Here is a 14,937-nt window from a genome sequence, read left to right on the forward strand (position 1 = left end):
TGTGATCAAGTTCTCCTTGCATATCTATTCATCCATGAAGTTTTGCCTTTGAATGGAGGTTATATATATGCATTATTGACTTTTATATTCGCTTTACTTCATGCTTGTATGAAAAGTTACATTATTTATTGATTGCATAACATTCATATTGCTATTAACTCTAACAAGATTATAATTTTTTCTCATACATAATAATCTTTTATATGATGTAAGTTTTGAATCACTCTGTTAATATAGTCCACAAACTATCAATCTAATTATATAAGAAAGACAATCCAGAAAATTTTCACATCATTACACTTTTGTCATAAACCTTCTTGAAGTGTTAAGTTTGGAAACAATGCCTTTGCCATTGTTCGTCGTTCTTAACCTCTTTGACAATCTTACTATTTCTACTGTGCCTCTATGAGATATACATGCTCTCCATCACGTATTACGCTTATGTCATCAATTTCTGCATTCTCTTGATTGATCACTTTTGTTGGACGATATCCCACAAACTTCTCACCTGCAACTTTTGTGAGACATGATTACAAATAATGATAATATAGTACAGCTTAATTGTTTCTGGTCATAATCTATGTTTCTTTTTGAATCTTATAATCCAATGTTTATCATGTTTATGAGTATTTTTACTTCAAAAATACTAATAGCCATTCATCTGTAGCATATGCAAATTAATCGAGTTTCTATGCTATTCTTTAAATAACATCAAATTTTACTTACCACCAATCTTGAGGAGTTCCTCTATAGTGTCAGGTAAGTTAATCATTTTTCCCTTTTGTTGTCCTGCTGGATTTGCCTCTTGAGAATGCATGTGAATGATCACCTTTCTCGTTAGTTTTCTGATATTGTTAGGACAATAATGGCTTACACTTTTTGAACAACAGTTTATCAGCATTTCATTGGTATCTGGATATTGATGCCAGGTGTTCCATTCCCTTCTGCCATGGTTCTCATAGTTATTTTCATGAGATGGTTTCACTTCAAGATATGTTTCAACATTCTTAGTGAAATTCATCCTGTTTATATCACTAGAGAGTAATTCAAATGTTCCTTTCTCATGCTTCCTATTAAAACGTTTATCCATCCATGTGGTACCATCAACATTGTCTGTATTGGCCTCCTGCTTTGGCAGAATTTTTGCAGTTTCATTGCCTCTTTCCTGTGGAGCTATATGAAACTTAATATGGTGATCTGCATGGCCAACTAGGTTACCCTGACAAATTGAAAGTTCCTCAACTGCACAAATATCCTTGTTACTTTCAGTCTTGCATAGTAGGTATCCTGTTTCCATCTGTTCCAAACTATGTAGCTTCTCAATTTGAAAGTTATGTCCATCACTTGCATAGTTCATAATCCTATTCATATTATCTCTGTCTAACTGTTCTCTCTGAAAGTCTTCTGGATTGTTTTGATGTACTCCTAGGTATACTTTGTCATGAAGTTTTAACTTCTGTAGGATTTAAAATAGAATATCAACTTCTATTTCTCTGAGAAAATGATATTTCAATTTATCTATTTAAGCTGTGTTGTCAAATATTAAATGTACCTGGTAAAGGTTTTGCATGATAATAGTTGCATCTTCTTTGCTTTCCTGAATAGTGTCAAAAAGTGCAGTCCTATCAAGTCTGAGAATTTGGGATAGTTCAATGGTTTTTATGGTGAACGGCTGTGGAACTTTACATAGAACTCCTATCTCCCCAAATACTCCTCCTGCAGTTACCTTCCCATGTACCTGAAAGTCATACACAATCAGACTCACTGCCAGTTTTTTGTTAGCTACTCTATACACAATCTTCAAGTCTTACTTGTTCTGTTCCATCTGAATATGTTATCATCTCCTGCAATTAGAAAACTAACAATTAGTCCTATTTTCTGAATGGATGTAGAACAACCAATTACACAGTGCAAAAGTGCACACATTCTTAATTTGTAATAAGTACTAACCACTGATCCTGATACTATGATGTATAGATCTGTGGGTGTTTCTTTCTGGAGTATCACTTCTTCATTTGGCGCAAAATACTCAGCTTGCATTGCTGACACCTATTATTTCACACTGGTTAGAACAGTGCACCTTTAAATATCCAAGAAATAAATGAAAATATAAAGGTCTTATGATTGGAGACCTACCAATTGAAAAATGAGATTAAGTGAGACCCCCTGGAAAATGTATACTTTTTGAACAATGGGAAGGAACAAATGCTCAGCTATGCTTGATTGAATGGCCTTTGGGAGACAATCTAGAATCTTTTGCTGTTTGAGTTCCTCTGTCTTGAACTTTAAGCAAATGTGAGATAGCATCTGCTCTTCTATGTGTTTTGGAAGCTTATTTCTCGATACAAATTCAGAAGCAGCTTGGATGGTGTTTCTCTGACAGCAAAATGGGCAAGGTAACAGTTTCAATATATATATATATATATATATATATCCCATTATTCAAGCTGTTACAATATTACTTAATCTCTTACTACAACGACCGAAGTCAATTGTAATGTATAATTAAATAAATGAGGTATAGGAGACTAACTTGTCTTTTCCCCCTTAAATTAGGATAAAATGCCAAAGGAAGAAATTGTTTACACAAACTGATCAATATAGTAGTGCAACCAGATGAGTATGGGATGTTATTTGTATCTTTGGAATTTCAAAATAACTTTAAGTCCCAATGATGCATGCTATGACGCTCATGTTTTAAGATGGTCAAATGGACAAAGTTAGAGACAATTGAACTTACAAAAATTTTTGTGCGACTGGTCCCATGGACAACAAGGTTCGTCATATTTCCAATGAGGTAAGCTGTCAAGCCCAGATTAAAGAGCATGTAGCAAATATCAAACAACATTTCTCTTGTGTTTTCTGCATGCAGGTCGCCATAGCCTGTAGTTGTCAGTGTTGTAATGGACCAGTATACTGCTGTTACATATCTGATCCAAAGACTAATTTCCTTGAAATTTGGAACGACTGCACCTATCCAGGTTCTTTTTGGATCTGGGTATCTTTCGGCAATCATATAGTTAAAGCATGCAGAACAGTGAACTGCAAAAAGAGTTACCTGCAATACAATAAAAAAAAAAGTATTAAGATTTCAGAACCTACATAGCTGTGTGAAGAAAGAGAGAATGAACAAATGCTAAATGCTTACTGATAAGAGTTTTATGCACCGTGTCCAGAAATAATTGAGCCTAATATCCTTCTCAAGTCTGAAAGAAAAATTAGTTGACTAATTTCTGTTTTTTTGCATTGGTCATAATATGTACTACAGAAATTGGAGAAGCTATAGACCTGGCAAACAGGGAACCGACACGGTGCAATCGCCAGAGTCTAAGCATGCTAAGAAGTTGGAGGCCAAGGCTATTGCCATGTCTATTGAAGAAGAGGCTTATTGTATGAAAGGGAAATGTTGAACATGCATCAAAGATGAACCAGGTGGATAGGTACCTGTTAAGTCAGCTTGGATGGAGCTCAAATAGCATTTAAGCTTCATGGTATACAAGATTCATGTAGACTTTAGATAAAATCATGGAGTGTCAATCAATGCTTGCAAACTGAAGATACATTTACAGTTCAAATGCTAACCTGACAGCGATTCTCTTGTGATCGTCAACAAGGAGGTAGGATTTATGGTCAATGTAAGCAACAAAGAAGGTCAATGTGATGTCAATAGCGAAAATGCTATTGACTATGTTGTCCACAAGGAAAATTTCACTTGGCAAGTATTTCAGAAATGCAAACTCAAATGGACAGATCCAAGCTGAGTAGAGAACAAGGAGTATCAGAAACATCTCCCATAGTCTGAAAAATGAATTAGTAAAAAAGAGATAATTAAACGCACAAGTTTTGTAGACTTGACAATACAAATGGGAGAAAGCGAGGAGGATTGAGTTAGTATACCTGTAATGAGGATGGTTTGGGGATATAATGTGCTCCCTTTGTTTGATTGTTTGATTTATTGTGGCTCCAAGTGATGGCAAAAGATCATTATCTATGTGGAATTCTTTGCAATCCAAGCTGAAGCCCTTATTGCAAAAATGCTGCAAGTAGTTTGAGGAAGAAAGCAACATGGTTGTGCTTTTGATGTTTTGTATTATATTGTGGCAAAGGACTTACAATGGCCTTCATATATATAATGTGGTCGAAGTTGCTGTCTGTCCTCTGCCATTGTTCTCATTGGATGGTTGGTAATGCAAAGTAACGAGTTGAATAAGAAAAAGGTTATAAAGAAAAGATATAAGAAAGGAATGCTGTTGTTTCTAATCATTGGGTGCCAGAAAAAGCTACACATTGCATGAATACAAGTCAGAACATCAAATTTCTGAAAAAACGGGAGCTTTTATGCTAAAGATATTTGTGTAGTTGCTGGATGGCTGGAATTACTCCAAATTTCTTTGGAGATAATCTGAACGAAGGAAATTTGACTTTCAAGGGATTAGCTACCGTCTATAAACATTGAACTCGCCATTTAATGATTCTTCCTTTCATGTATTGCGTGCAGAAATGTCCGAAAGCATGCCAATTTTGCAATGTCTGTCCTTTGATGTGGTCAATATATTCAATGGAGTTAAATTATCTGATCATGGAACATTGATGGTGTAGTGAAGCTTAACTATTTTCTCCAGAATCATGACAATCCTCTATGCTATACAATGTTGCATTGTGATGCCAAACCTACTCGCTTACGTGTTTTTTCCATTGCATGAAGCTGAATTATAACATAATGCAAGTGATTTAACTAATGTGTCTAACTGTAAACCGGAAGGTTAGTGATCTTAAGTTGGCAACACATAAGATGAAATGCTCCTTAGTTCTTGAAGAACACAGATGCCTCTGTTGTGCAAAACCCTGAATACTATCATTTGATGTTCATTGCAGAATTTCAATCTCAGTATTGTTGCTCCACCAAAGCCATGTGATCTGGTCTTTAGATAGGTGGATTTATTGCTGATTATGTCTGCGTAATGTTGAATAATTGGGTGTCAAACCTCATGGTGGACACTGGACACTTTGAATGTATGATTGATAGGATGGAAAAGACTGTCCCTTTTTCTGACCTGCTTCTTCTGCTTTGGGATGTTTTAATGCAATAAGATCAAGCACATGAGAAGCACAATTCTCCTCCTATTCGAGCAGAGTTTTGTTCCATAGAAATAGTTATATTCGGTTGTCATTGGCTAATCGAAGAGGAAAAATTATCATAAAAACAAGGTCAAGAACCTGAACCACAGATTTGGTCGGCTGATCCTCGTATAGTTTTTAACCTCAACCACAAATTGATGTAAGCTCCTGTTTTTTTTATATATATTTTTTTATCAATTTATATAATTTTTTTGATGCTGCTATTCCATTTCTTGGTGAGTTCCCCTCCTCTGATGTCTCATCTTATGGTCCTTCAAAGTGGTCCTTCATTGTTCTTCGGTCTTAATTCTTTGGTTATAACTGCCACAGCTTAGAGATGAAGATTTGCATTGAATAATCTTTTTCCCCCTTTTTCTGTTCTTAAACAATACTTGGTGGCAAACAAACTTTGCTTCTTCTTCAGGCTGCTCGTTGTCCTTGGGAGGATTTTTTTTTCTTTTTTCTGTGTTAACATTTTCCTTTTTACTTTTAGAAAAATAAGATGTCAAAATCAAAAAAAAAAACTAAGCATTTATTCTTGAATGCCAGAAAACATTGTTTGATTTTTCAAGCTATTGCCTGAAAGCTTATCGAGGCAATTGAATATGTTAATTTAAGTTTAGATTCTCATTATCAATTTAATTTTGTTTGTTCATGTTTGATAGGTTTGAACATGGATGTAGAGTAAACTTAAATACATATGAAACATAAATATAATTATGTTTTGTCCTTCAATCAAGTGATGGATTGATTACAAGGACAACCATCCCAAGAGTTCATCCAAAAACATAAACAAAAACAAAGTCACGTTTTGATGTTAAATTCCAAGCTTCAATCGATGTCATGTGCTCCCATGTTGGTCTACACCGCGTTGGGTCCCACAATTGTGGATTCTAGATTTTTACTTGTAAATATTTTTTAGTCTTTCTCAACCAATGCCCTTCGACACTTAACCTCATGGGGGGCACAAGGCCTACAATAATTAGCTTAATAATTGAGGGGGAACAAATTATGGACCATCAAAACTCTAATTGATTAAATTGTTGGAACTTCGTACTAAAAGCTAAGGCAATGTCCTCTTCTGTAATGGTCAATTGAAATTTCTCGATTTATTTCCTTACATATGGTCGTGGAATCGTCTGTATGGAATTGTTGGGATGATGAATTCTATCTTATTAAATGGAAGAAACTCATCTGCAGCCTCTGCGATGAAGTATCAAATGGATGAGAGCAACGTACTCTTCTACAAAAAGAGCAACGTACTCTTCTGTAAAAAGGTGAAATTTGTCACCTTAGCATCGCCCCCACGACCATTTGTGAGGAGGTAAATCGAGAAACTGCAGTTGATCACGACGCAGGAGGGTATTGTCTGACTTCGCTAGGATTCGAACTCTTGTCCTCTTTTATAAGTTTGTTGCGTCGTAATCAACTTAGCTATGCCTCGGGGCAAGAGCGACGTACTCAAGTTTGTGGATCATGTTGGATCTAACTTCAATTTTTAAAAACAAAAATTAAATTATAATGTTTGTTTGGTTTGTTGGATTGATAACACTTGAGTTATATGGAGGGCCGGGCCGAGCAGAGATGGCCCATTTACTCTTCCATGTGATCAGGCCCAGCGTGTGCTCCGCCACACCCTGTCCCGTTCCCTAGGGTTCCGTCGAACCACTATGCTTCTCCTTGTCTCCGTCGTCGACGCTAGAGATGATCTCTCTACCGGCTTCCTATCCACTTCTCAGGTTCGTTTTCGCCATTTACTTTGTCTTGCAGCTCTTCCTTTGCTCAGCCCATCGCGTGTGCGATCCTTTTGTTTCTCTTCCGAGAAGCGATACGGTTTGAAATCGTGGCCGTACGCGCACCTCGATGAGGCATTTCTTGTTTATGATGGGAAGATTTATGATTGGTTTAAGATTCATGTGTGTTTTTCTCCAGATGGATTTTTTTTCTGCCGTTCTTTCTACTTTGCGAGAATGGAAGATGACTTTTTAGTGTCTAGATGGTGTTCATGATGTTTAATGGACACACCTTTGTCCTCCATTTTTTTTTTTTTGTCGAGTTGGCATCAAAAAGATGTCATCAAGGGTCTGATCCTTGTTTAATGGTGGTCATCTACTGATTGGTATTTTCTGAGGGCGGAGGAGGAGAAGGTGGGATATTGGAAGTGAATCTACTGATGACCCGTTGAAAATTAAAACTAGTCCCTAAAAACGGAAACAAGAGGCGAATCATTTGCTACGACGGTGGAATATTGGGTCCAACTATGACATCAAAGATGAAATCTTGTTGCTTGGAGACTCAAAATCTGTTGCAATGTTGGGGTGGAAACTTGTCTTTCTCTTATTATCTTCACATAGTGCAGTCCTGGTTTTCTTCCTCTTCTTTTCAACCACATCAATGCCATTACGTCACTGTTATTGAGGAGGGTGGAATCATAATGTTTGTCTTATTGTCAAAAGCATAGACGGTGAATGTCTCCTTGTCCATTTCATTTTAAAAGTGAAATAGATAATATTTTGTAACTTTTTGATCAAGTTGACAAATAGGTGGGAAAAATTTACTTTTGCTTTATTTGTTTTTCACTTATACTATGGGATGCCTTTTGGCGCCTATCTTGAGACTTATTGATGAACCTCAGGTACTATCTTTGTCCATTTCTAAGAATTATGTTATAGCTTCTCCTTCATGGTCGTTAGGCTAAGTGTTCCTTTGACATAGATATCAAATATAACATAATTCCTGACCATTATAGTTTTTAGGTTAACTTTATGTTCAATTTTAAATTGGGGTATATTCTTTTCAAAAAGATGGGAAATGGAGAATATTAGCATATTGTAAATCAATAGAAATCAACCGCACATATAAAAGTTATACAGTGCTAATTTTTTAAGAACATCTGCATGTTGTCTTTAAATGCATAAATGGACCATATTCTTTATGACAGCAAATTTATAACATACTAGCTAACAGAATATCTAAGCTTGGATCTACTTCATAAAATCAATCAGCACTATCAATCTAAGAAAGAAAATATTTACAATAGAACAATATGCATATAATGCATAAAAAAAGATCCTTCATGAAATGCTTTACAACAATCTCCTAATCACCCATGCTTATGCATGCTAAAGACATTGGTTTTATATTTAGCTGGATTTGGTTAAGCCAACTTGACTTATGTGTGGCGGCCCTTTTAAATCACACATAGCCAAGCAACCCTCATATTAGCTAGGTAATTTTATGCACCTTAAGTGATCATATGATAACTGCACAGTATCATCATATCATACAATATTATCATTATTATCATATACTATATATGGGAGCTTCAGGAATTTGGTGTGATCATTATGTGCTCCTACAATTAATTCTACATACTTTATTGATCAAAGTGATGGGTAGGAAGCAAAATATACAAGAAATTAATCTAGCAGATGCAAGAATGCTAAGATATATGTGTGTAGTTGAATGAAAAGATAAACTGTAAATATTAATATTCAAGATTAGGTGTGACTAAACTAGATGATCAAATGAGATAGATGATAGAATGAGAAAAATTGATACGAAATAGTTGGGACAAAATTGCATGACAATGATGATAGTGAGTCACTACATATGCGCTTATGCAAGTATATACAACCACTGAATATATTTCAAAAATAGAGAGATGCAACAAAAGAGCCATATACTAAATTTATATGTAAAATTCTAAACTACATGGAAGAGGCAAAAGACAACACAAAGCTAAAAATTTTCATCTAATACATTATAAATCATCTAGAGAAAAAATTCTCATTCAACTTAGAAACATATCAAGTTTGATTGGGTAATCATGAAGTTGTTTGGAAAGAATTAATTTACGCTAGTATTTTACGTAGCAATTTCCTTCATCTATGTGTGTGTGCGCGCGTGCATGCACAATGTTACTTAGACTAGCAACGTTCAAATGGTGAATTTCCTTCTATTATATCATGTTAAGTTTGATGTGCTAACCATTTATCTGTAAAGTTTGAAGTTATTAGTTAAGGGTCGAACTTACATTTTACCACAAGTAATCATACTGTATACTGTTAAATAATAATAAGGTAAATGTAATATCAAATTGAAGTATATGCATGATTTCTAATGCAATTATTGGATGATGAGTGAGTTGTACAATCTCCATTTGCATCAATGCAGTGCAAGACAAATCGATACCAATTAACTTTTAGGTAAATGCTTTTGGCTTTAGTGGTTAGAGATGCTTGTGTCTACTTCTGACATAAACAAGAACATGAGTAAAGATCACAAAATTAGGCAACCTCTATTTGTTCCAACTATTTGAGGTCAAATACATGAATTTTATCCCTCTATTCTACATAACGCAATGTCACCAGGGTTTAGCTTCACAAAAAATTAAATTTTCATTGTCATAGGTTGAGATAAATTTTGACGTTGGTTGTCCAGGCCTAATGCAATCCACGATGTTGTCTGGTTTTTAATCTGAAAATTTGCAGTTAGTTACTAATCAGACCTTTAAGAAAACCTTCTTCCTTGTTCATTGACTTGCAATGTCATTGGTTTATTGTCAGCACAAATTAGCATTGTAATGAGGATCCCTTTGGTTGCATTCATACTAGAACTCCTATTCTCTGATTCATGATCATGGAAATCTGTCAGAGAAACCATTTTCTTAAAAGTGCCTTTCACATTATCAGCAGTTTTTATTTTTGGTACAAAAAATAGGGGGAACAATCAGTTCACCCATGTGTTAGAAAAGGTAACAATCAAATACAAAGATTACACAGCACTATGACAATCCTATCATAAGAACGTGTGCAGAAACATAGTAAAAAACACAGCACACAGGATGTTCATTAGCAACCAATGCTCCAGTTTGGCTGGCTATCCAATGCTGCCCACATGGACTGAAATTCATTGCCAAGATAATGACTACAACCCAGCTGGATGCACACAGGATGTTGCCGTATAAACAAACTATCAGTACTACTTAATAGCCTTCCATGTAAACTTTCAGGCTTTCTGTTTGCCACATAGTTGATACCCAGAGGAATTATCAAATTATTAGCGTTAACTGGTCTAAAAAAAGAATCCCCATAATCTATGACTATGCAAATCTGATTGCTTTAGGACTTTCTAAGTTACATTACTAGTCAGCAAGTATTGTAGTCTACAAGGCATCATAAAACTAGGTTTTGCAGGTTACATTTCTGAGTCTTCACACTCAAATGTTGTCAACAACAATGTTCTGCACACATTCTGTGCCGCATGAACCATGTCTTTCAATTTGATTCTTTTGTCTGATTATTTCAGTGAGGTCTGAATTTGTATACTGCATAGATTGGCTAAGAGACAATGCAGCTGAGCTTGTTCATTGGTTTGATCGTTCACTTGACACAAAATGGACTAGAGATTTTGTAGATAAAATGCAAAATCTATGTCATGTCTTCCTGTTAAATACTGAGAATCTGATATAAGCACTGAGTGACAGTTTGGATTTTCTTGTTACCTAAACTGACTAAAACCTTCAAGTTATGTCTCGAACATATGTTCTGTAGATTTGTTCATGTAGGAAACCAGTTGAAAATATCTTTATCGTTTGATATATACTTGATCTAAAGATATTTATAATTCACTCCCAGGAATAAAACCTCTCCATTTGCTTCTGATAAAGATTGGAGCAGAGCTCCCAAGGAAGTGGATTAATTCAGCCAATGATGTATGGGAAATCTTGTCAACAGGTGCAGGTTTGATTTCAAGTCAACCAGGATCCAACTTGTTCTGCAATTGATATATCCGTTACCTGCAAAGTACCGTACCATGTCTTTTTTCTCTTCATTTTTTTTTAAAAAAAAATCTACACAGGTATGATCCAAGCATTGTAAACAGCTCAACTATAGAAGAATACAAATCTCGTCTTGTGTCTCAAGGTGTAGCTAGCTAAGACGATGTATCCATCAATCCACATGCAGATCATTGATGGTACCACTTCTATACAACAACTTGCAGCAGCGTCACATGTAGCTGATGTGTTGGAATCTCAGACCTAGTGCATCTCACATGCAGCCTATGAGCAGGAAGAGCTCCTCAAATCTTCATATATGAGTCATAATTTTGTTTATTATATGCACTACTTTCTGATGGTTTTAAGTTTCAGAATTGTTGGAGGCTGTTCTAGTTTTTACAGAACATTTTGTCACCGACAGCTTAAGCTTATGCAGATAATTTAATTCTCAATTTAGTTTTTCTTTCACGTTCTCGGAGGATCAACTAAATCAGCGTACCACTGGATCCAGCTCTTGTCCTTGGTTCAGTAGGTCTCTATGTTGCATGGAAGGTTATTTTAGGCACAAAAGTCAGAGTAGGAGGATTCTTTTCCCCTCGAGGTAATATAGTGTCTGTTACTCCTGAACTCTTGATCTGACTTAGAAATTTCTATCCTTTATGAGAGATTATTTTGTACTCGAGTTTTGGTCGATGATTTACTTGGATCCTTTGTACTTTCTACTCTCTTCAACACTTTTTTTTCTGGCTTGTTATCTTGTATTTTGAGGATTTTATATATGCATATCCTTTATTTTAAATGAAAATGCTTTTGCTCGACATGAACTTGGAAGCAGCCCCATTTGTTCTTTTTTTTTCCTTTTTTTTTTTTAAAAAAAAGCAGGACATGTGAAACAAACAGGGAAAACAATTGAATGTATGATCAAAATTCTAATGGAATGTCATTGTTTGTTTTTTGCAACATGATCAACTAACCCAAACCCAGGCAAATAAATCTATTTTTTGTGTTTGTCTTCTTTTGCAAAAGATAAATCAATCCATGTAGAAATGTACACCAAATGCTCCATTACATGCCTCCCCACTTACAGCTTGATCATGATCACCGCTCAGATTTTATTTGTTTCCTCGCATCAAGTCTCCATTCCGTGTTTTCACTTCGCCAAATTTAAATACAAGATGATATGAAGTTAAATTTCATCAGCTCGAATTCACCCACCAAAAACAAAACAGAAAAAGAAAAAAAATCTCCATGCATGACGTGACATTAGATGTCAGCTGGTGATCAATTCCTTTTCTGTGCTGACGACAGTTGGTTCGGCGGGGGGCTGCGGCATCGTCGTTAGATTCTGCTGCTGGTAGACTTGTCGCAGTCTCTCGATCTCCTTCCTCAAAGCCTCTTGATGAGCTGATCATCCCATTTAATCGCATATTAATCATATCATAAATCAACGGCCGCTAGCTCGAAGAAACAATTATCAATTAGCCAAGAAGCAACTCACCGTCCTTGAAGATCTTGTCCTGTGCCAATGCGGCGATACGCTGCTTGAGATGGCTGTTGCCCAGCGTCAGCAGCGACCGCTGCTGATCTAAGAACGCTACCCGCGGAGACAATGCCGACACTTCCGTCTTCGATCGATCGTTTCCCAATTAATCAATCAATAATGATGATATGGACATCGATTCACTTGGCAGAAGAGAATGAGTAAATGTAAATATCTACCTGCAACGTCGTCACGCTGTGCTCGAGCTCGGAGATGTATTGAAGCTTCCTCACCCGCGACCTCTGCGCCGACTGCCGATTCGCCAGGATTCTGTTCCACGAGTTCGATCTCATTAATTAACTGTCGAGTGCAAAAATCCACGTTAAATTTGCTGAAATCTGTACCTCTTGACCCTCTTGGGATCCGCAATTGTGGCATCGACGCCGGCGGAGGGCTGCCGAGGCTCCGCCAGGCACGCGCTCTGAGCCTCGTTGGCACTCGGCTTCTGCGCCGCCGCCTTATCGTCGTCGTCCCCGTTGATGCTGTTGTGGTCGGAGGGCGCGGAGGAGGAGGGCGCGGGTGCGACGACGTCATCGGAGAAGAGGGACAGCAGCTGGTCGGCGTCGAATTCGGAGGCGGAGTCTTCGGCGACGCCGCCGGGGAGCTGGTCGAGGAACGCGACGGAGTCGCTGGCGGAGCGGCGGTGGTGGCTGCGCTTGGCGGCGGAGAAGTCGAGGAACTCGTCGACCCACGAGGGCTGAGGCGGCGCCGCGGCGCCGGCGGCGGAGGGGAGGAGGAAGCCTGCTGGCGGCGGCCAGTTAGCGTTGGAGATCATGGCGGAATGAGGGATCTTGGGAGGGAGGTGCGCCATTGCGCCGGCACTCCCCCCTCGATCTCTTATTCCCTATCTGTAACAAGGTACGTATCTTTAATTAGGAGGAGAGGACATGGGAATGAGCGATGGTGGTGAAGGATGGTCATGGATGGATGGCCATGCAGATGCACATCCCATGGGCATTATATCATGTTCCCAGTCCATCTAGCTGTATCCGCATGGCTATCTATGGATGATGGATGTCCCATGGCATGTGGAGGGAAGCAAAGCGCGGAGGACTTCATTTCCACGCACGAGACGAAGCAAGAGGCGTCGCAGGACATAAACGACAATATTAAATAATAATAGTAATAATAACAAATCGTACGCCACGTGGCAATGTGAGGTACCTCTTTATATATATATATATATATATAACTTCATCAACTGTACAATTATCAATATACAATTATAAAAAAATATATACCACCCACCAGAGAAATGAGTTGTCAAGGAATTGAAATCCATATAATTTGTATGCGTGAACAGTGAACGAGACGTACGTAGAGGGGGGAAATAGCATGTGCTTGTTGTCGTAGATTTGAATTATGCCTTCCCATGTGCATTCATGCATATTAAATCTACTTAATACGGCACTACGTACGCATGCATGATGCATGCATGCGTCGTATGGTTAATCAAGTGCTTGCTTAATTCAATGTGCAATCCAAATGAAAAGTGGAAGTTATGGGGGTCATTATATAATATATCATACATTAATTTCGAAATATATATAATTCATGTAACGTGCTAAACTCAAACGCCGTAATCCAATTCTTTTTAATAATTCCTGTACACTTATATATGCATGATGAGCGCCACCATTAATATAATTATTTGGATAATTAATGTTAATTAAAGGGGAAAGCAAAGCAAAGCAGGTAGTGCCTGCAACCACTGATCATATTCACATGAGAATTATTATAATTAATGCAGCACAGGAATATCAACTCAAAGAGTAGTGAAAGAGGAGACATGTACACGAGGCTAGCTGGCAGGCCATGCCCCACACAGAATTATCATGATATATATATCGTAATTGTCTGCTTTGTCTTCATCGAAGAATGCCAGAAGCATTGAAGGATATGAAAGCAAGAGGCACGCACAGAATTAATACATGCAAAAAGAATTATTGTCGAGCAGGAGATCGTACGTAGTTACTGACCAACTAGTGGATTAGTCCCAACAACTATGCAGAGGGCAAACAGAGATGATCTGCAGGAATAAATGTGACAAGAATAGCCAGTCCGATAGCTAGGCTCAGGCTAAGGCTCAGAGTTCTGTTCGAGTAGTTTCAGTACTTCATGAACAAAGAAATTAACTAACTGAATTGAAGGGTAATTAAGTGCTCTCGATTCAGCAGCAAATGTATAAACTAAACTAGATCCTCCTACCAACATGCCTGCCTTTGAACTCTAGGAGGAGTTGGGCCTGATGGGCCAGACGGACCGGATGAGTTGGGCCCGATGGGCACTTAATAATTGAAGGCGGAAAGAATTGAGGAAGTTTGGGGAAATTAATTCAATTCAATTCAATATATATATATATATATATAGAAATTTGATATCCTGCGCGATTTATCCCGCGCGATCCTTGCACGCTACCTTAGACCCACCGCCGCTGCCGCCGTCCCGTCCGACCATCGCTGTCCGTCGCCTCGGACGCGATCAACGTGCCGCTCGC

At 37.7% G+C, this 14,937-nt stretch overlaps 2 protein-coding genes and 1 long non-coding RNA gene across 3 annotated transcripts; 1 reads left to right on the plus strand and 2 right to left on the minus strand.

Moving 5' to 3' along the window:
- Positions 1-392: 392 nt before the first annotated feature.
- On the minus strand, positions 393-4,067 carry LOC141834482 (potassium channel KAT3-like). The gene is made up of 11 exons (XM_074721808.1): positions 3,898-4,067; positions 3,583-3,798; positions 3,289-3,444; positions 3,149-3,206; positions 2,741-3,058; positions 2,137-2,376; positions 1,951-2,049; positions 1,812-1,844; positions 1,553-1,738; positions 727-1,456; positions 393-508 (listed from the first exon to the last, which is right to left on the minus strand). The coding sequence occupies exons 1-11, from the start codon at positions 4,065-4,067 to the stop codon at positions 393-395; spliced, it is 2,322 nt and encodes a 773-aa protein (XP_074577909.1).
- A 2,658-nt stretch (positions 4,068-6,725) lies between these two features.
- Positions 6,726-11,356, plus strand: LOC141835409 (uncharacterized). Its single transcript, XR_012602385.1, has 3 exons — positions 6,726-6,857; positions 10,758-10,856; positions 10,981-11,356. It is a non-coding gene; the product is annotated as an uncharacterized LOC141835409 (long non-coding RNA).
- A 610-nt stretch (positions 11,357-11,966) lies between these two features.
- On the minus strand, positions 11,967-13,263 carry LOC141835254 (basic leucine zipper 6-like). The gene is made up of 4 exons (XM_074722690.1): positions 12,785-13,263; positions 12,620-12,710; positions 12,399-12,525; positions 11,967-12,304 (listed from the first exon to the last, which is right to left on the minus strand). The coding sequence occupies exons 1-4, from the start codon at positions 13,249-13,251 to the stop codon at positions 12,171-12,173; spliced, it is 819 nt and encodes a 272-aa protein (XP_074578791.1). The 5' UTR covers positions 13,252-13,263; the 3' UTR covers positions 11,967-12,170.
- Between the last annotated feature and the right edge of the window lie 1,674 nt (positions 13,264-14,937).

Source organism: Curcuma longa, chromosome 9 (assembly GCF_044706935.1).
Source record: "Curcuma longa cultivar G26 ecotype Majalengka, Jawa Barat chromosome 9, ITB_CL_G26_1.1, whole genome shotgun sequence".
Classification (NCBI taxonomy): domain Eukaryota; kingdom Viridiplantae; phylum Streptophyta; class Magnoliopsida; order Zingiberales; family Zingiberaceae; genus Curcuma; species Curcuma longa.

What these genes read in the sequence shown, in the direction of transcription:
- LOC141834482 (XM_074721808.1), bottom strand. Translation starts at nt 4,067, where the DNA reads ATGTTGCTTTCTTCCTCAAACTACTTGCAGCATTTTTGCAATAAGGGC. An exon ending in GTCGGTTCCCTGTTTGCCAG is followed by an intron (nt 3,207 to 3,288) that starts GTCTATAGCTTC and finishes TTTTTCTTTCAG; the next exon opens with ACTTGAGAAGGATATTAGGC. An exon ending in TCATGCAAAACCTTTACCAG is followed by an intron (nt 1,457 to 1,552) that starts GTACATTTAATA and finishes TAAATCCTACAG; the next exon opens with AAGTTAAAACTTCATGACAA.
- LOC141835254 (XM_074722690.1), bottom strand. Translation starts at nt 13,251, where the DNA reads ATGGCGCACCTCCCTCCCAAGATCCCTCATTCCGCCATGATCTCCAAC. An exon ending in ACAGCGTGACGACGTTGCAG is followed by an intron (nt 12,526 to 12,619) that starts GTAGATATTTAC and finishes GATCGATCGAAG; the next exon opens with ACGGAAGTGTCGGCATTGTC. An exon ending in GGACAAGATCTTCAAGGACG is followed by an intron (nt 12,305 to 12,398) that starts GTGAGTTGCTTC and finishes TGGGATGATCAG; the next exon opens with CTCATCAAGAGGCTTTGAGG.